General features: G+C 35.4%; 2 protein-coding genes across 6 annotated transcripts in view; one reads left to right on the top strand and one right to left on the bottom strand.

The window, feature by feature from the left end:
• Positions 1–320: 320 nt before the first annotated feature.
• Positions 321–4,021, bottom strand: LOC125063646 (protein fem-1 homolog C). 2 transcript variants are annotated; one of them, XM_047670184.1, is made up of 3 exons: positions 3,464–4,021; positions 3,219–3,391; positions 321–2,768 (listed from the first exon to the last, which is right to left on the bottom strand). In XM_047670184.1, exons 2-3 carry the CDS (start codon positions 3,350–3,352, stop codon positions 884–886), a joined length of 2,019 nt encoding a protein of 672 aa, XP_047526140.1. In that variant the 5' UTR covers positions 3,353–3,391; positions 3,464–4,021; the 3' UTR covers positions 321–883. The 2 variants fall into 2 exon arrangements, with proteins under 2 accessions (XP_047526140.1, XP_047526139.1); XM_047670183.1 differs by having other exon boundaries at positions 3,493–4,020.
• A 1,299-nt stretch (positions 4,022–5,320) lies between these two features.
• The window catches only part of LOC125063502 (dosage compensation regulator), a 36,700-nt gene continuing 21,758 nt past the window's right edge, over positions 5,321–20,262 (top strand). For 2 of the 4 annotated variants that reach the window (XM_047669980.1, XM_047669979.1), the window contains exons 1-13: positions 5,321–5,520; positions 6,106–6,371; positions 6,499–6,746; positions 10,817–10,990; positions 11,421–11,500; positions 12,610–12,789; positions 13,392–13,486; positions 14,792–14,914; positions 15,779–15,927; positions 16,971–17,097; positions 17,596–17,745; positions 18,521–18,668; positions 19,367–19,470. In XM_047669980.1, coding sequence (XP_047525936.1) covers positions 5,445–5,520; positions 6,106–6,371; positions 6,499–6,746; positions 10,817–10,990; positions 11,421–11,500; positions 12,610–12,789; positions 13,392–13,486; positions 14,792–14,914; positions 15,779–15,927; positions 16,971–17,097; positions 17,596–17,745; positions 18,521–18,668; positions 19,367–19,470 — 1,920 coding nt within the window. In that variant the 5' untranslated portion in view covers positions 5,321–5,444. Of the gene's footprint in view, positions 5,521–6,105; positions 6,372–6,498; positions 6,747–9,033; positions 9,100–10,816; positions 10,991–11,420; positions 11,501–12,609; positions 12,790–13,391; positions 13,487–14,791; positions 14,915–15,778; positions 15,928–16,970; positions 17,098–17,595; positions 17,746–18,520; positions 18,669–19,366; positions 19,471–20,262 lie in introns of those variants that run through there. The other 2 variants (XM_047669981.1, XM_047669982.1) reach the window with 2 other exon arrangements.

The raw sequence follows: 20,262 nt of genomic DNA, 5'->3' as shown, positions 1-20,262 counted from the left end.
GTGCTTTACAGCGTGCGTGGTCACGGTGTCAATCAGGTAAAAAATTGTTTTATTATCAAATGTGTGAAAGTTATGTCAATAAAAGACAATATATTATTATTTGAAAACTTTCGGATGGCAACACAGAATGTCATTGAATTTTTATTGCTATTATATATTTTTTCCGAATAGTTAACAGGTATAATAGCCTAAACTTTGTTTTATTTTGATATAATATTTCAATTCTTTCTTAGGATTGTTTATTCCGAATAAAGTTGTGTTTTATAATAAATATAGTTTTAGTTTTCCATGCAATGCCATTTTAAGTATCAATACTAAATACGTATAGTATTTAATTTCATAGAAATACAGTTACTATCAATGTAAATAATAATAAAATCAAGTATCAAGTAAGTTTAATCCACAAAATACCTATATCAAAGTTTTAGGAATACCATACTATTTTTTTTTTAATTTGCCGCGCTTTTTCGTTATCTTCTTTCATTAGCCAGTCTCTATACGATAATTACATTGCAAGTTGCAACGATTCGAACTGAGTTAAAGCAAAACTTGAGAAAGGTTGAATTTTTTCTTAGATTACCTGATATCAAGGATTTGCACTTAACACTGGCGCCATCCCTGTATAGTCAATTTAAACATTTATTTTATTACTCCAACATTTCTGGTATTTTATTTGAATTGTCTTTGGTAATAGACAATAAGGTTTTTTTAGGTATTCATACATACCTATGTACTCAGTGCGGCAAAAATACGATTTTTTAATTAGATTAACTTTTAATTATTTCCAAATATACAACATAATATATACATTATAATGAATATGTTTACAGACGACGATATTTATTATTTTAATAATTAATTATAAGATCCTTATAATAATAAACTACGGCGGCAGCAAGGGGCGATGAAGATCAAGAAATTCGAGCAGGGTGCGCGGCAGCAATTGGGCGTAAAACGTTTGAGCGGCGGGCAAGTGTGGGGGTGGCGGTGCGGCCTCAAGCAGAGCGCGAGCTGCGAAACAAGCCAGGGTCATGTGAACCAGAGGCCGTATTTGCGCGCCACCACTCAAATCCAGCAATTCGCCCGCTGAGTCGCCGAACTTGTTGGGCTGGTCCAGATGTGCACCGCCCGCTAACAACGTCTCGACCACTTGCATAGACTGGTTGTAGGGAATGGCCGCCACGTGCAGCGCCGTCGACCGCGCCTCGTTGCGAACACGGGGATTGGCGCCGCACGCCAGCAGTAGTTTAGCCACCTCGGCACTCGGAAACACGCTCGCGACGCCCGCCTCTTCCGTGAAGTACGTCGACCGCACCACGTTTAGCCGCGAAACCACCAGATGCAACAGAGTATCGCCTGTGTGCGCGCTGCGTACGTCGGCCTCCACCAGGCGCCGAGTAGCTGCCGCTGTACTTTCGCGCTGCCGGTCATCGCGCGCCGTCACCAATAGTAGATGCAGCAAGTGTGTCACGCATCGCAGCGCACGATCAAACGTCTCCGCCTGTTTCTTGTGCATCGGTCTCGCGTTTAAATAACGTCGGCACTCCGGTAGGTGACCAGCGACGAGTTCAAAAACGCGCGCCACGTCCTCGTGACGCGGCATACCGACGGCACGTTCGAGACGGCCCGCCTGCGCGTCGAGCAAAAGGCGCGTGAGGGCACTGGCGGTGTGACAAGCGTCTGCGTGCAGTAGCGTGTCGCGCACGATTCGCACGTGCAGCGCCCAGGTCCACAGATCGACGCAACGCTGATACCGGCCAGCGTCGGCGTAAGCGGCGCCTCGATACATGAGGCGAAACATGCAGTCCTTGTGCGAGGGGCCTAGTGTTCTCGAAGCCACCAGCAACGCCTGCGTTCGCAGCAAATCCGCGTCCGTCGCCAACTCCTCGAGTTCTTCGAGCGTGCGCCACTCGTGGGCTCCTTCGAGAGCGTCGCCGGCGACCGCCCTAAGCGCTTCCCCGTCCGGTTCCTGCGGCTGCCACGGTCGCTTCTCGATGTAGCCGTCGACCTCGTAACGAATTTCGGTGGCGCGACGCCAAGACGCTAGAGCCGCAGCGACGTCGTTGAACTCGTCGAGCTGCGTAGCACCGAGCAATTCGTGTGCGTCGGCGCAGCGCTCGGACCCGTATGGTACCGAGGCCAGTAGGAGCGCAACGATTTGTGAGGCGCCTTTGAGGCAGGCAGTCCGCAGAGCGTCGTCACCGGCGCGCGACGTTAGATGCGGCGATGCGCCATGGCGTAGAAGCAGGCGCGCGGTTTCAACTCGGTGCTCCTGGATTGCATAGTGGAGGGCAGTTTTGTTCTGGGTATCACAGGCGTCGACTCGCGCACCGTGCTGCAATAGATAGGCACAAAGACGTGCCGACTGCACTGAGTTAATGAGGCATGTACCTCCGTGATGGTTGGGCCGGTTAACGTCAGCGCCCCGTTGCACGAGAAATTCTACCACGTCCAAGTGCGTCATGAAGCAAGCGGAGCGTACAGGCGTAGAGCCCGAGTCGGAGGCGGCGTCGAGGTCGGCTCCCGCATCGGCAAGTACTGTGAGGGCAGCAAGGCGTCCGGCCACGGCGGCGCACCACAAAGGCGTGACGGAGTGCGCTGAACGATCATCTGGTACTTCATAGACACCGCGCTGCTCCAGAGGAGCATCACACACGTGCACAAGGTACTCAGCTAACTCAGCGTTGCCACGCCGGCACGCGACGAACAATGGCGCACAGCCATCACGGGTAGGAGACACGACTTCGCGTCTTTGGACTGGAGACAATCTAAAAAAAAAAAGTTTTTTATAACAATCTGATCATGCAACCTACAACACTCTTATTTTATAGCCCGCTGCAGTGTTGTCCCAAGTCAAAGTACGTAGTACAAAGTTGAATGATACTACAATAAATTACTTTGTATGGTTCATAATTTCTATTTATTAATTCAAGGAAACAGAAACATTACTAAAACTTGATATGTAAGAAGGAATACAAATTACAACTAGAGAAGTGTACTTAAATTAATTCACAGAAAGTATATTGTTTATTGAGTTAAAAATTGCATAAATTTCACAAATAATGTATAGGCGTATAAAAACTAATATTGGTATATGGTGATCACCCCATAGATCTTAAAAAATGTTAGGACAACGGTTAATATGTTCAATATGGTACATACAATCTTTTTCTGATCTATGTCAAAAAACATACAACAACATACACTAGAAAGATCACCTTTCAAGTGCAGTGCGCACTCGGGCAGTAAGACGAGCTCCAGGCGCGCTATGCCTGCACTCCTGCATAAGCTCGTTAGCAATGTTTTCTAGCAGTGCTTTCTCTGCTCCTTCGACTTCGCCTTCTCGCGACATCTCCCTTCACTGCCACTTACTTACTGCTAATTACGCCTCCTATTACAAATAATTTACCTATATTAATTACTACGTCTGTAATACACTATGATTGTACAATAGAATACCTGCCTTTGTCTCAGAACAACTGTATATTTTACCTTTCTACGCATTAAAAATGACGATGGTGCTAAATTAATTTGAAAAAAAAAGTAATCATTTCGTTATATTTTTAATGGAACTTTTATATCCGAATTCATTAAATTTCACTTTAATTCAATCCCTTAATACACGATCTTGTTTAATTTCTTGTGAACAGTAAAAATACAAAATATTGAATATAATAACAGAAAGTGGGCGCCCCGCGCCACAGATGAAATATTGTACACAGGCTAGGAAGATGATAAACATTATAGACAATATCGGCGATATAGTCGTCGTGTAACTTCTTGTACACCACGATTCTATGACTGTTATTTTTTTCACTTTCAGCAGTACAATCGCACTGGTCGCAGCAGAGGTCCAACAAGCTTGGTATTCTTCCTGAGAAGTCGCGATTGGAAATATCTGCGAAGGCCAAAGTAGCTGCGGTTTGCCATCATGATGCGTCTACTGATCTCTCGGCTGGGATTGTTATCACTAGTCACCATTGTGCCCAAGTAAACAAACTCCTCACATTGTTCAAAGCTTACATCTTCCACGATAAAGGGATTTCTTGCTCCTAATGGTGTTGTCGTCATATACTTTGTTTTTTCCACATTTACTTACAGGCCCATAGAACTGGCTGATTTTCTGAGAGATAATCATAGACTTAGTATATACTAAGTCTATGGAGATGATGATATTTTGGAATGGTTAGGGAATAATTTTGCACGAATTGCTTTAATTATCAGTATAAAAGTACTATCATTTATGTGGTAGAATACAATATTTATTTATTGCGCTATCGTACACAAACATGACAATTTATATTACATTAAATACGCCGCGCCAGCTGTCTACTCTCCATCCATCTTACGAGTTTTCGAGCAGGTCACGTGTCCTGACGCAAGTTTATAAAATTTTACTCATTCCAAAAAAAGTGAACAACGCCGCTAAAGAAGTTTTCACTTCAAAAAGTGCGTGCGTACAAAGTACACATGTCAGAAGTGAATCTTGTTTGTAAATTAATTATTGAAATATTAAGCTGCCCAAATCCCCTAATTTAATTTTGCCAGTCTTTCTATATTAATGAATGATACTAAAGCGGGCCATAGACGGACCGCATGTTGCAGTCAAGACCGACTGCAATATGCGGTTTGCTCAGGAACTGCTCGAGCGGTCCGTGTATTGCGGATATGAATTTAGTATGGAAACTGCAGATAGCCGTGTGGCGACCGCATATTGCAGTCGGTCTTGACTGCAACATGCGGTCCGTCTATGGCCCGCTTAAGGCTAATTAAAAACCAGAACTAAAATTAGCTGTTGTTATTTATATAAAAATACATACATATAAAATTAATATGGTAACAATTACCGCATAATATAACAAATTCATTATTATCATAATTGCTAACTTATGTCCACATTTTCTAAAATAGCCAACTGGGTCTTAGCAAAAAAAGGTCTTGGTTCTGTACCCTTATAGAAATACAAAATCCATCTATAGGAACTTATTTTTAAGCCTAAGTTTGGATATTATAATATATCTTCTTATACTAGGAACAAGTAATCTGTATCGACGTCACAAAGGCACGCTCCCCCCCTTATTTCATTTCGTGTTCTAACTTCTACCATTGCAGGACTACAAATTACAATATTATACTGGCAATACTGTACTGTATAATTACAATTTGTAATAACTTAATTGCTAAAGAATGTTTAAAGTGCAAATGTTATAGTTATGCTATAAATTCTATTACATACTTTTCAGGACGTTATGTTATCTCTATGATTCCGACTGAAGGACTCTGTATCCATGGCATTCCATGGTTATGAAATAAATTAAAAAAAAAAAAAAAACAGTGTACCATTGACACTGTTTAACCCTTATAATAATTGTATTATTATATTATAAGTTTAATTGATTAATGCGAGTTAACGAGAATAAATAAAACAAATTATTTCTTCAAAAATGGACGTCAAGTCCTATTTACATGCTTGGACGACAAAGAAAGGTTTAACACCGCAGTTTGATATTCGTGCCACCGGTAAGCGTTCTAATTTATTTGTGTGATACTCGCTAAAATAATGATGAAAGGAATTAAGAATATCAATAACATAGACATTAATTTATCCTTGAAAAGTTTATGTGACGATGTTTTAACATCGCCTATATCATTAAAGATCTGTTCACAGTCAAGTTAACCACCACTTCCACTAGTTTGTCTTTACTAAAAAAAATGTTACCACGATATACAAGTGTTTTGAGGTATGAGCAGTCGAGCGAGCGATATTTTTGCTTTGAGATACGAGGAATCGCACACTACACTAACAGTTTCTCCCACCTCAGATTAGACCTCAGTCGCGTTCGCGTTTTTTTGCTTTTTGTACATTTCCAAAATATTATCACATTTATTTTAAAAACCATTGGCCCAAAGATGATGAATTCAAGAGTGAAATCATTTTCTTAATCAAAAACAACTGAGGTGGTGTTACGGGTGCTGGAATGGTTTAATGGCATTTCAATTATTTTAATGGGAGCTTTGAGATATTTAACATACAAGCAGGGTTATGGAACAAATTAAACTTGTATGTCGAGGTACCATTGTACTTTAAATATTTTATGTAAACAGGGCCTAAACATCGCCAACGATTTCTGTGTGAAGTTCGCGTAGATGGTTACACTTATGTTGGTGCCGGCAACTCAATCACAAAAAAAGAAGCTCAAAAGAATGCCTCCCGAGATTTCATTACATTTTTGGTGCGTTCGGGAGAGGTAACAGAGTCAGAAGTTCCAGCAGATGTACTGATTAAAAATGAACCCCCTGATATTACATCCCCAGCCTCAGGCATTGATAGTATGAAACTCCAAGCAATACAAAATAAACCAGTGTTCCAGGTATTTGTCCCCAAAACATTTATTGCCATAAATATTTGAAAGACTGCAAATGTTTTAAATATTTTAAATGAAAATGTATGTTTTTATATCTTATAGGGTTTTTACTACACTAGTTTAAATGTTCTAGGAAGGAATGGGCCCTGAAAAGATGGGCCCCGCTTACCAAGCTTATGGTGGGTCATCCGAGAACTTTACTTATATTGATAGAATGCAACAACAAAAAAATGTTGAGGAGGCTGAAGACCTGGATGTTAATGCTGCACTACATGGTAATTGGATGATGGAAAATGCTAAGTCTAAATTGCATCAGTTCATTCAAGTGAATAAGATCAATGCTGATTATGTTTATAAAGCGGTTGGTCCTGATCACACCAGGTAGTATTTTTATTTTATTTGTCTAGTATTTAATAATGTTACTAGATAATAGTTTGAGTTGTTAATAATTTAGCATTACAATTAACACAAGTTGTCATGATATGCCAAAATTATAAGTCTATACTTAAAAGCAGCTTTTTACATGAATCCTACTGATAGTATTCACTATAAAAGGATATATAGGATTTTTTTAATTTTACAAAGTTGAAGTTTCTTCAAGATTGGTTAAGTATACAAATCATTATAATACAATCTGTCTGTTGGTTGGCTAAAAACCATTACTTAAAGTCTGTTGTGTTGATACATAATATGTTAAAATTTCATAAAATATTATACAATAAATAAAAACCTGTGTTAATGTTAAACTGGTAATTTAGGCTCAGGTCAGACAAGCTTTTAATTATGGTTAATTGAGCTCAACCTAAACATAGCAAAAACTGTATAAACATGCAAAATGCTACTTTTTGTCCTGTCCACACATCCAAATGGCAAGCAACACATCTAAATTATACCTATAATAGAATTTATCATTATTTACCTGTAATTTTTTAGTTCACCAGAAAATTTGAAAATTCAATCTTGCTATTGAACATTGAAAATGTTAATTGCTAAATATGACAATATATTTATGTACTTATAATAAAAAAAAAAATTGTAATCCCATAAAACAATGTTGTTCTACTATAAAAAACTTGGTAAATGGAATACTTAAACACAGCATTTTACATTAACTGGTTAAGTAAACAATTTTAAAAGTTTATTTTGTTTTGCACCATGCATTCAGCCTAAGATTTGGAGACAAGTTCGAGTGAGATGACTCTCCATCTTTCTTCTCAACTTTGGTACCAATGGGAGAATTAGTTTTCACTGATAATGGTTTTTTTGAAGAGCACCTTGAATGGCATTTGTTCTTCATATCACAAAATTATTTTGAAAATAAGTGTTTTTATGATGACCTTACGGGAATAAAAACATGGGTTGTTTATGGCATTTATATAATCTTTGATCTTAATGTTTAATCCATAAAATATTTTTATTAAATCTTTGACGATATAGGTAGCTATTTTATTAATGAATTTGAACCAATTTAACCAGCCAGCCACGGCATGAACACAAATTTTGGTACATAGTTACGTAATTCATATTGAACACTAAGGGAATGATAATATTTTTTTTTAATTGATGGTTTTATTCGTGATCTAGGCTAGGCTAGCTAACTATTGTGGTGATAGTTTTGCTATACTCGTATACAAAACAGTTGAAATTACCAAATGCAGTAATACTTTTAAAGTATTACTGCATAAAGAATGAGTCTACACTGATATGCTATAAGTGATATAGAGCTACCCCAGCTTTTTAAGCCACTGATTATTCATAATGTTTGAAAAGTTAGTGGCAAATTTTGTTTTAGAACAAGTAGTTCTGTGAATATGACCAGTGGGATTAAGTGGGTTTTTTTTAAATCGAAAGTTATAATTCAAAATATAGAAATATGTTCACGTCATGTTTCTAGCACATATTAAAATAGATATGAAATTAAAATAATTTGAAGTGATCTTTGAAAAAGATAACAATGATTACTTCTATTGGTAAAACTAACCCAAAACAGTCTAAGACCAATTTGATTGAGGTTCTAATACCACCTTAATAAAAAAAAATGTGCGTGTACTAGTGTACACACGTTAGATGTGAAACTTCTTTATGACCTTATTTTTCGAAAAATTATCTATATGCAACTTTACAGAAATTGGTTAAATAAAGTTAAATTAGATAAAGTTTAACAAAAGGCTTTTAATATCACAGACTTGAATACAAATAATACAATTATTTCATTTTACCTTATTACCACTAAGATTATTACAGAATTTCATAAATTGTAATAGAATTTTTAGTAGGTATCATTGTTATCGTTATTATACATTTTTGTTATTATTGGTTTAGAATCTCTTTGAATCAACCGTGGTAGGGACAAGAAAAAGCCGCGCGTAACGGTCAAATGTGACGCGTAACCGAAACATGTGACGCGTAACCGAAAAATGTGACGCGTAACGAAAAAATGTTACACAAAAAATTTTTTTCCAACCCCGATAAAGAAGTTTCACTTCAATAATCTTAAAGTAATTACTTAAAAGGCTAGTTTTCAGTATTTAACAAACAAGTAACTGCATTCTGAAAAGTAAAGAACTAACTTTATAGAATGCTTATTTATATTTTTAGTGGTGGTTTTAGAATTTAAAAATTGAGCATTGAATAAAGTGAATTGTCTTAGATTTTGTTTTGGGTACAGGTTCGTGCGCTATATTCGTGCCTAAAAACTACTGGTCACATTCACAGAAGGATCCTACTACACATGGTAAGTAACTGTAATATATAAGCATGTTGCTTGTAGAAGTAGATAATGAATTTTGATAGCTCAACATACTAAGGATCTCACTTTATTTAAGTACTAGCCGTTTCGCGCCCGCTTTGCTGGACGAATTAAAATAAATTTTATGTTTCTTTATTATTATATTTTTTTTCATATTTTTATTATTCTTCTTTTTAACTTCCCGCTAAGAAAATTGAAATATTTCGAAAATCGAGTTTTTAACAGATGTTGACGTTTAGAGGTTCTACGAAGCCTCCCCGAATGTTTCCGCGGTGAAGTCCGTATGGATAAATTTTCATAAAAGTAAAACAGCAATAAAAAAATGAAGGAACGTTGGAATTTAATAAATAAATAGCCATAAACCATCTAGGAAAAATGGTGGTAGTTTCATGTCGATACGATCAGTGGTTTAGGCGTGATTGAGCCTCAAACGAAGACCATTTTCATTATATATACATATATAGATTATGAGTTACTTATATTTGTAACGACCATAGTAATTGTAATATGAACTAATTGTAAAGAATTAATAAATAAATAAATCAGTGGCGCTACAACCTTTTTAGATCTTGCCGTCAGATTTCTGTATCTGTTTCATGATCATTTTTAAATCTAATAGGCAAGTAGGCGGTCAGCCTCCAGTGCCTGACATGCCGTCGACTGTTTGGGTCTAAGACATGTCGGTTTCCTCACGATGTTTCCCTTCACCGTTAGAGCAAATGTTAAATGCGCACATAGAAAGAAAGTCCATTGGTGCACAGCTGGGGATCGAACCTACGACCTCAGGCATGAGAGTCGCACGCTGAAGCCACTAGGCCAACACTGCTCATAATTATAAAAAAATCCCGTACTAAATATCTTTTATCGTCAAAACTAGAGAGCATTAACTTATACAACTAATCAGTTAAATTAATGAACACTGATTTTCTCATCTTGTGCTTGGATAGGGTTTATAGAATTTCCGATTGTAAAATCAACAACTCCCTCTTGAAATGAATTTAAAAAAAAAATGTGTGCGTGTACTAGGTGTACACGTAAGAAGTGAAACTTCTTTATGACCTTATTTTTCGAAAAATGATCTACTATATTCAACTTTACAGAAATTGGTTAAATAAAGTTAAATAAGATAAAGTTTAAAAAGAGGCTTTTATCATCATAGACATGAATACAAATACAATTATTTCATTTTACCTTATTACTAGGTAGTAAGATTATTACAGAATTTCATTAATTGTAATTATTACTATCATTGTTATCGTTATTATATATTTTTGTTATTAATGCCTTTTAATCTCGTCGGATCAACCGTGGTAGATGGCGCGTAACCGAAAAATGTGACGGTAATTTTTCCAACGCCGATAAAGAAGTTTGACTTCAAAAAGCAACATGTCGCGTAACCGAAAAACGTGACGATTTGCTACAAAATTTCACCCATACGTCGATAAAGAAGTTTCACTTCAAAAATAAATACATGATTATCTACATAATGAGAAATGGGTGTGGCTTTGTAACGATAGACTAAATGGAATTGTTCTTTTAAAAGTTATACATTAACCTGATTCTTCTTTAATTTACTGACTTTCCTAATTCAAAAATTAATCTGCTTATAAGCGTGGGATTATCGACTATATTAACTTTTTTATACATTGGGTAAAAAAAAGTATAGTCTTAACAGATCTTTAGGAAAAATTGCACTTTTCAGGAGTTTCTGTTGCGAAATGACGATTTATGTACGTCAGCTCGGTCGCAATGTCACCGGACGTGAGACAGCGTCTAACAAACAAACTGCGAGTAAATCTTGTGCGTTATCGTTGGTTAGACAACTATACCATCTTGGTGTAATTGAGGCTTATAGCGGAACGCTAAAGAAAGATAGGTAAGATACACCTCTATACAACTGTAGTCTCGTAAACCTCCAATGCCCCCTGCAGATAAATTGTTTATGTCTATTTTATTTTTTAACATTTGTTTTTCTTTTTTTATTGGTGAGAGTTGACAGACTACCCCAAAAAACTTCTTTAAATTAATAAAATATTTATACAGTTGCAGTTCCTATAAATTTTCTTCTAAACCAAAAACTTTGCTATTATTTAGAGTGGTAGAGTGTCTTGCCAGTCCTTTTCGCCCGCTCTACGCCCTTGATTTCGGAACTAGTATGACTTTCCAATTAATGAGTGTGCAAATACGAAATTTGATTTGTATAGTCTAACATTTATGATACTGTAGAAATAATTAAGTATCTAAATAGTCTTATCGGCTCGATGATATCCAGAAGCGATTGTTAGTTTTATTATGTAATGTTTTAGGTCTGCAGAAGGCTTGATGAAAGCTTATCCGGTGGCTATCGATCCCAGGCTAGAACAACAAATTGAGGAAGCATTGAGTGGTATGATATCAAAAATGTACTAGTATCTTACTTATTCATTCGACTACGAATAAGGGAGCGTTCAAGTATTACGTAACGAATTTTGGGTCATTTTGTAAAACGTTACGATACGGGGCGGGGCTTGAATTACGCGTTATTGTTAATATTATTTTCGACTTTCCAGTTCTTTACGGCAACATAATGGTAACTTTTAGGTATTAAAGAGTCACTTTGGTGGTCACGAAACGTTTTACTATTGGGTACAGAAAAACGTTACGGCGCGTTACATGGGGGGCGGGGGGGTTTAGTAATCTCCGAAAATTGCGTGACGTAATACTTGAACGCTTCCTAAAATAAACAACCTAATTTATTTTTAAAACATTAAGTCGGGAAATAAGACTACGTTGAGTCAATGAAACAGAGTAAGTGATGAAGTGCCGGCGTTCAGTGATCACGCGTCGATGCGTAGATGCAGCGCGCAGATGACTTAAGGCGCGGGTCAATAGGCAAGCATATTTATATCGCGCGCGGAGGGTATTAATTGTATTAAAATAACGCGGAAATTATACACACTACTAAATTAATTCACAGCACGCATTGTTCGTTCAATATTTGTATAACATAAGCTGATTTTTGTTTAGAAAATATACTTTGATTCAGCAAGTAATTATTTACCGCGCAATCTACAACATACCTAATATAATGATATCTTTAGTTTATTTTAAAAGTAATAATATAATACTAATTGCAACTTCACAAACATTAGTACATCTTTCGAAATAAATCTTGTAGATTGTTAAATAATTGGCTTGACAAAACTATTAGGAAAAACTCCGTAAACAGATAAACAATATATTTCTGATAATTTTAAATAAGGCACTGAGGTTAAATCTTTTCAGAGTTAATTTTCATAATCTTAAACTGATGTATACCGAGGCATTTTCTTTAGCGAACTGTGGTAACTGTCTTCCCTGAGAGATACGACATCCAACTATTCAAAGTTAGTGTGTACTTCTCCCTCAAAGGCAAAACACCCACTAAAAATGGGTGTCGATGGGCTCGTTTGCCCCCCTATTATATTAAAAAAATACCAAGATATTTACCTGATAAAAGTATTATTATTTACCTAGAGTTAGATATCGTGCCGGTGGATGTAAATACACCGCAGGAGAACTCTGAGGGTCCAGGAGTGACGATAATGCAAATGGACCGAATTAAGGCTATGAAAGAAGCTAAGCAGACGACATCTGGTGTTGTGTCATGGTCGCCTCCGCAGCCCAATTGGAATGCGTGGACCGGGTGCAATATTGGTAAGTGTAGTAAAGTATATATATAATAATGGTAACTATTGTCTCCGCAATTACAATATTAATTTCTAAAAAATTATATTAATACTAGCTGACCCGGCAAACGTCCTTTTGCCATGTGTAAGAATTTTTTTTTGTTCAATAAAAATAACTATCTACTATAATAAAAACTAGGGGTTGATGGTAGAGGGGTGACAATTAAGGGTTGAATGTATTTTTGTATGCTGTATCATAAATAATAAAAACAAAAAGTTTTGTCTAAAAAATAAAAATTTAGGGGTGGATGATAAATAGATGTTGTCCGATTCTCAGTTATACCCAATATGCACACAAAATTTCATCAGAATCGATCAAGCCGTTTCGGAGGAGTTTGACTACAAACACCGCGACACGAAAATTTTATATATTAGATGTAAAAATATTTAAGAATCATATTGTTGTCTCATTGTTTGCCCAAGTTTATGCATGTTTTAAGCCATTAATAGTTGACAGCATTATCATAAATTGGATTTTCCTAATAATAGTCAATATATAAAATAATAACTTATACAAGTCCGGGCTATAATGAATATCAAACTTAATTACAAACCTCCTTTTATTTACAGATGAAGGACCTCTGGCCACAACAACTTTAGATGCCATCAGCTCTGACCTGGAAGGATCTCACAGGAGCGTGTGCCAAAATAGCACATTGTATCAGGTATTTATATAATACTAGAACCCGGTGTACTTCGTATATTTTTGTCAAAACTTAATACAAAGTTTTTGAAGTGAAACTTCTTTATCGGCGTTGAAAAAAAATTTACACACATTTTTCGGTTACGCGCCATCTTTTTCTTGTCCCTACCACGGTTGATCCGAAGAGATTCGAAGCCATTAGTAACAAAAATATATAATAACGATAACAATGATAGTAATACAATTAATGAAATTCTGTAATAATCTTAGTACTACATAGGAGTACAGTAATAAGTTAAAATGAAATAATTGTATTTGTATTCATGTCTATGATAATAAAAGCCTTTTGTTAAACTTTATTTAACCAATTTCTGTAAAGTTGCATATAGTAGATCATTTTTCGAAAAATAAGGTCATAAAGAAGTTTCACTTCTTACGTGTGTACACCTAGTACACGCACACATTTTTTTAAACAGACCATCTCAGACTGATACTACAGATATGATAAACACATTTCTTAAGGCTTTCTAAAAATATATAACATAGACAGCTATTCATTTTATATATAGATTTGTGGAATATTGTTGTAGATAAGGGTTAGACATATTATATTATATACATTAAGGTTTTCAATGAGTGTCTTGAATGCTATTTAAAACTCAAAAGAGTACAGATGTTCATGTATTTTTACTACTTAATAAAAAAAAAGGGTGCGTGTACTTATATACGCGCGTAAGAAGTTATACTTCTTTGGCTTTCTTTATTATTTTTAAATATAATTAATTAATGATTGATATTTAACGTAAACAATTTAATAATATTTAATATTTAATATATTATTCAATTATTAATTAATATTAATAACAATTATTATTATTATTTATTATTTTAATATATTATATTATTCATTCAATTTAATAACTTGGTATGTTTCATAACCTTTTAACTAAGTAACAATAGGTCTTTGTGAAAAAACATTGCAAAATTTCTTTGAAAAAATAATTAAAACTCCTTTATTTGTTTAAAAGGTAAATGTCATTATGTTCATTCAAAATTCTTGGCATAGCTGCTAACTTCACGCATATTTTATTTCTTTTTACTTGTAGATTGTCGTATTCCCATCTCGCTCGCGCACGCTACAATCACACTGACAACTTTGTGTCTCAGGTGCGCGCGCATCGTATAATTTCACTCTCATAAATTTTTCATAACGCGCCTAAAGAAGTATAACTTCAAAATATAAAAGAACGTTATTTGGCCTTTTATTTTTTTTGGTTTACACAAATACATTTTACAACCTATATTAGAAAGTTTCATATATTTTCAGGAAAGTATGCGCGAAAGAGAATCATTGCCAGTTTATGGAATGAGGTCGAAAATAATGGAGGCGATTAATGACAACCCTGTGGTTATTATACGTGGTAACACCGGTTGTGGAAAAACTACTCAGGTATGCAAAATCCTATCGAATCATTAGAAATAAGACTTAGTTTCGCGCAAAACCACCAGAGGGTGGAGGGTGATTTATGAAACAAATGGATAAATACTTATTTACTCATTGTTGATTTACATTGTTTTAGTTAAAACGGTGTCATGGGACTAATATAAACGAATTAGGCATGTTAATTTTATCTGAAAGTTTACCATATATTGTATAAAATAATATGGCCTTAAACTTATTTTACAGCGTTTAACATTAGACCAATTTTTTTTGCGGGCAAATGCGTTACGCATACCCTCCCGCGGCACGGTTGACCTGGTGGGGAAGGGTTATGTGGGACTCGCTGTTGTGCATACTCACTAAATAAATCCCCACAGCGCCACCAGCAATCACCCGGGGCAGGACACGGTAACAGCGTAGCCTTGTCCGCATCCAGCCACACGATCAGCCGTTAATATCACGGTCCTCTACGGCCACGAATGATGTAGAATGGACCATAGCAAGGGCCTTTCACATCGGCCAATTCACCCTGTTTTTGGAACGAAGTTCCTTATCGCGCGTTGTGAAAGGGAGCTAAACGGAAAAAAATCTTACGAAAAGTTGTCACGACACTTTTTTGCTATTTGCTATTGTAATACACCGGTTCTCGTCCGATCACCGAAGTTAAGCAACGTCGGGCGAGGTCAGTACTTGGATGGGTGACCGCCTGAGAACACCTCGTGATGTTGGCTTTTTTTTTTCGTCGTAAGATTGGTGTCGAGAAAATCTATCATACTGTTATGATACCAATTAACATATAAATTAATCGAAAGGAATTTCGTTCCATCCGGGTGTCCCTTGACACCTCTAAAGTTTTTTTTTTGCAATTTTCAGGTATGCCAATTCATACTGGATGACTACGTAGCGAGTGGTCAAGGCGCATGGGCGAACATATGTGTAACACAACCGAGACGGATATCCGCTGTTAGTGTCGCGGAGAGAGTAGCGGCCGAAAGATGTGAGGACCTAGGCAATAGTGTCGGGTGAGAAATATAACTTATATTAAAAATATTACATATTTTCCGTTAATAAACTATACTCTGATTTTTAATTCCGTAGAATTCTGACAGCTATAATTTTTTGACATATCAGAGATTACAAACCTTTTTGGCCGGGCACATTTTTCAATTTTAATACGAGTCAACAGCTGACTCTACACAAACATTTTATTTGTTAGTGAATGTATCAGTTTTATTAACTGCGGTGCTCCACATTAAAAGTGGTTTTACGGCGACTGATAATTCCCTTTTCATCACAAACAGTAAAAAACGCACAATTAAAATAACATTTTTTTTAAAGGTTTACTAAACCTGGAATTAGTAGTCAGTGATGCCAGCTAAAGAATAAAATAAAGTAATTAAAATTAATTCGATATATTGTTCGTGATATTGAAATATTTGTTAATTTTGTATTAGGTTACTTTAGTAAGTAAATATTAAGATTTACATTGTTGTAGTACATACAACATACGTAGCATTTTATTTTATTACATTTATGAAATGTCAGAATTCTACGGAATTAAAATGATTTTTATTTATTGCTCTGTATAGTCATGAATTTATAAAATAAAATCTACTTGGGGAAATTGATTCATTGGGTTCAGCTCTCAGCGAATCAACAATTAAGTTAGGCACAAATTGCTTTTGCTTTTTGTTATTTTTCCTTTAGACTTTACTTTATTTTAGTTATAGTAACGGGTTATTTTGAGTTTTTATTTTTATATTTTTGTTAATAATTTTTGCAATTCTTGTACTCTACCCTCTGTAGGTGTTTCTTTTTCATTGTTCCATATTAGGGTTGCCTGGAAGAAATCGCATGTTAGCGATAAGGCCACCCGTTGCCTTATAACTTTTGTAACATGTTTTTTTTTTGTATTCTTGTTATGTGTATGTTTGTGAATAAGGTAATAAAGCATAAATAAATAAAATTGCTGAATATCGAAATATACGTGTAGAAAGATGGCTTTATTTATATTATTAGGGCCTAATTATGATTACCATTCTATTAACTGCACTAAACGTTTTAGATACTCGGTGAGGTTTGAGTCAATCCTTCCGCGTCCATACGGTTCGATATTGTTTTGTACTGTGGGTGTGTTGTTGCGGAAACTTGAAGGAGGCCTAAGGGGTGTCAGCCATGTTCTTGTGGATGAGGTAAGGGACAAAATGTTAGATGTAAATATCTAGATGACTTATGATATCTATAAAAAGGGTGCGTGTACTTATGTACGCGCGTAAGAAGTTATACTTCTTTGGCATTATTAAAAATAGGTTTCTGATAGCATGCAAATAATTAATTACAATTAAATAATCAAAGACTGGAAACGGAGTCATTATAGTCAATGAAGTTCAGTTTACATTTGAAAAATTAAATATTTGTTATTATTCCCTTATATTAAGTGTAACATAAATTCTATTATTATTCGAATGTTGTTTTTAAATTATGTCCAATGCCGTAGCATCTTCCGTGGGCAACTTCATTCTGTTAATTTTGTGTCACGGTACGCCGCATCGTAAAATTTCACTCTCATAAATTTTTCATAACGCGCCTAAAGAAGTATAACTTCAAAAAACCCACGGCGCTACGGCTTTAAGAAGTAATAAACATATATCTGTCCTTTGCGCTCAGTAGGATTTTCTTTTATTTTTTAGGTGCACGAAAGAGACGCAGATACTGACTTCGCTCTCATTCTCCTACGTGACATGGCGCATACATATCCTGATCTACGGATTATACTCATGTCGGCCACCGTAGATACTACACTATTTGTTGACTACTTCGGAAACTGTCCCGTTATTGAGGTAATTTGAGAAGGGTTCGTAACATCTTTAATATAGTCTTAATTTTTCAATTATGACTTGTTTGACTGCTTCGAGATTGAGGAGACTGTTTTACAGACATATTTTACAGGGATCAAGACGAAATGGTGATTTGAGATAAGAATAAGTAATTGGACATTATGTCTCAAGAATATGCATTTAGGGAGCGTTCAAGTATTACGTAACGAATTTGGGGGGGGGTCCTTTTGTAATACGTTGCGGGGCGGGTCCTTTTGTAATACGTTGCGGGGCGGGGATTAAATTACGCGTTATTGTTAATATTATTTTCGACTTTCCAGTACTTTCCACCACATAGTGGGTGACCACACTGGGTGGTCACTCAACGTTTTACCATTGGGTACAGAAAAACGTTACGGCGCGTTACATGGGGGGGTCAATAATCTCCAAAAATTGCGTGACGTAATACTTGAACGCTCCCTTACTTAAATATTTAATAAATTTAATTTTAGTATTCAGAAGAGAGCGCCAAGATTCCAAACATTAAAAAATTATTAGATTTTCTAAGTTAATTAGTTTCTAAGAAAGTCTAGTTTCTGAATCTTACCCTACTCAAGTGTAACATAGTATTAACAACTCGTGGCTCTGAAAAATTAGTACTGTAACGATAAATGTAATAGGCATTTCTGCAATCACATCTTTCTCAAATCGAACACTGTAAAACTATTGTTTCAAAAGAATTTACTAAATAACATATAGCTTTTTACGGCGCAATACATTATTTATCATTAAATTCTAGGTTCCTGGCCGTACGCACCCAGTTCAGCAATATTTCTTAGAAGATTGCGTTCAGCTTACAAACTTCATGCCAATACCAGATACAAGAAAACGGAAGGTCTCAGGCAAAAGGGCCAATCGTAATGATGATGACGATGATGATGAGGAAGGTAGGCTACGGCAATGTTTAAGGATTTAGTATCTGGTCGTGAAGTTTTTGATCTATTGTTAAAATAATGGGCTATTTGACAGTATGAAAAATAAAGCGTTAGTGAGAGTAATCTGTATAGAGAGTAGAATAGCTTGTAAATAATCATGAATCTATAAAAAGAAGGGTGCGTGTACTTATGTACGCGCGTAAGATTTATTCTTTGGCATTATTAAAAATAGATTTTGATTGCATGCAAATAATTAATTACAATTAAATAATCAAAGACTGGAAAAGGAGTCATTATAGTCAATAAAGTTCAGTTTACATTTGAAAAATTAAATAAATAAATATTTATTATTATTCTCTTACATTAAGTGTAACATAAATTCTATTATTATTCGAATGCTGTTTTTAAATTATGTCCAATGCCGTAGCATCTTCCGTGGGCAACTTCATTCGGTTAATTTTTTGTCAGGGTGCGCGCGCATAAAATTTCACTCTCATACATTTTTGATAACGCGCCTAAAGAACGCGTATAACTTCAAAAATCAAAATATTGATTTTTATATTGGTGACGTGATACAAAACGGCCATGCTTGTAAATTTTATGTCTTCACTCGTAATCCCAATACTGTCTTTAATTTTTATTTCGTCGTAAAAACTTTTATTATTGTTATATTAGAAGATAGCTTTATAACTCTGATTTCTGATTTTAAGCGGCTCTCGGAGAAGAAGAGGAAGATTTAAACAAGAATTGTCAACTCGATAACAGTTACTCACCACAAACTGTTGAAGCTATGTCGAAATTATCGGAAAAAGACGTGAGTAATCCTAAACTATTATAGTGGACCTAGTCAAATAGTTTAATAGACTTGCAACCAGAATAACTTAATTTTTTTGTCATTAAATTTTTCTATTTTTTGTCATTAAGTTTAATATAATATGTACTTATTATATACTGTATGTAATTGTTAATATTTGGTAAACCAGCACTGAAGATTCCACTAAAATGCTGTGTACAGATGTAATTGGACTTCAGGTTTACAAATGTTGTGTAGTATGTAATAACTGTATGTATTTAACCAATCTGTTTAAATTTCTGTTTCTGTACCTTAAATGTAAAATTAAAATAAAATAAAAATAGTTCACTAATTTAAAAAAAATCACTCAATCAAACTACAAAAATTATTTTAAAATTTAGTTATTGCTTCGGTAACATAAAATGTCATGTTAACAAATTTATACATACGAGGGGAGTTCAATATATTGTGATAATGCGATACATTCTCCTTGGAAAGAGAAAAATAAATACTGGCAGGTACTAGATATAATTATACATAAAAATCTGCTTGATTTTTTTTCTATAGAGCTTATATATCAAGACTTGAAAACAACTAGGGGTTCATATTATTCTACGATTGCGCGTTGTTGGCGGAGTTCAAGTCTACTGTGTGTGTGTGTGTGTTACTGTTTGTTATATAAAATAGGAAATGAAGATTTCTAAAGCAAGTATCGATATCGATACACAACAATTTGAGTATGTGTCAGCGCTAGGTGCCCAGAATGCTATCTGACGTGCGAAAAATAAGTAAGACGAATATAAAAACCTTACA

Source organism: Pieris napi, chromosome 3 (assembly GCF_905475465.1).
Source record: "Pieris napi chromosome 3, ilPieNapi1.2, whole genome shotgun sequence".
NCBI classification, from domain to species: Eukaryota; Metazoa; Arthropoda; class Insecta; order Lepidoptera; family Pieridae; genus Pieris; species Pieris napi.
This window is presented reverse-complemented; position numbering and strand designations above follow the sequence as displayed.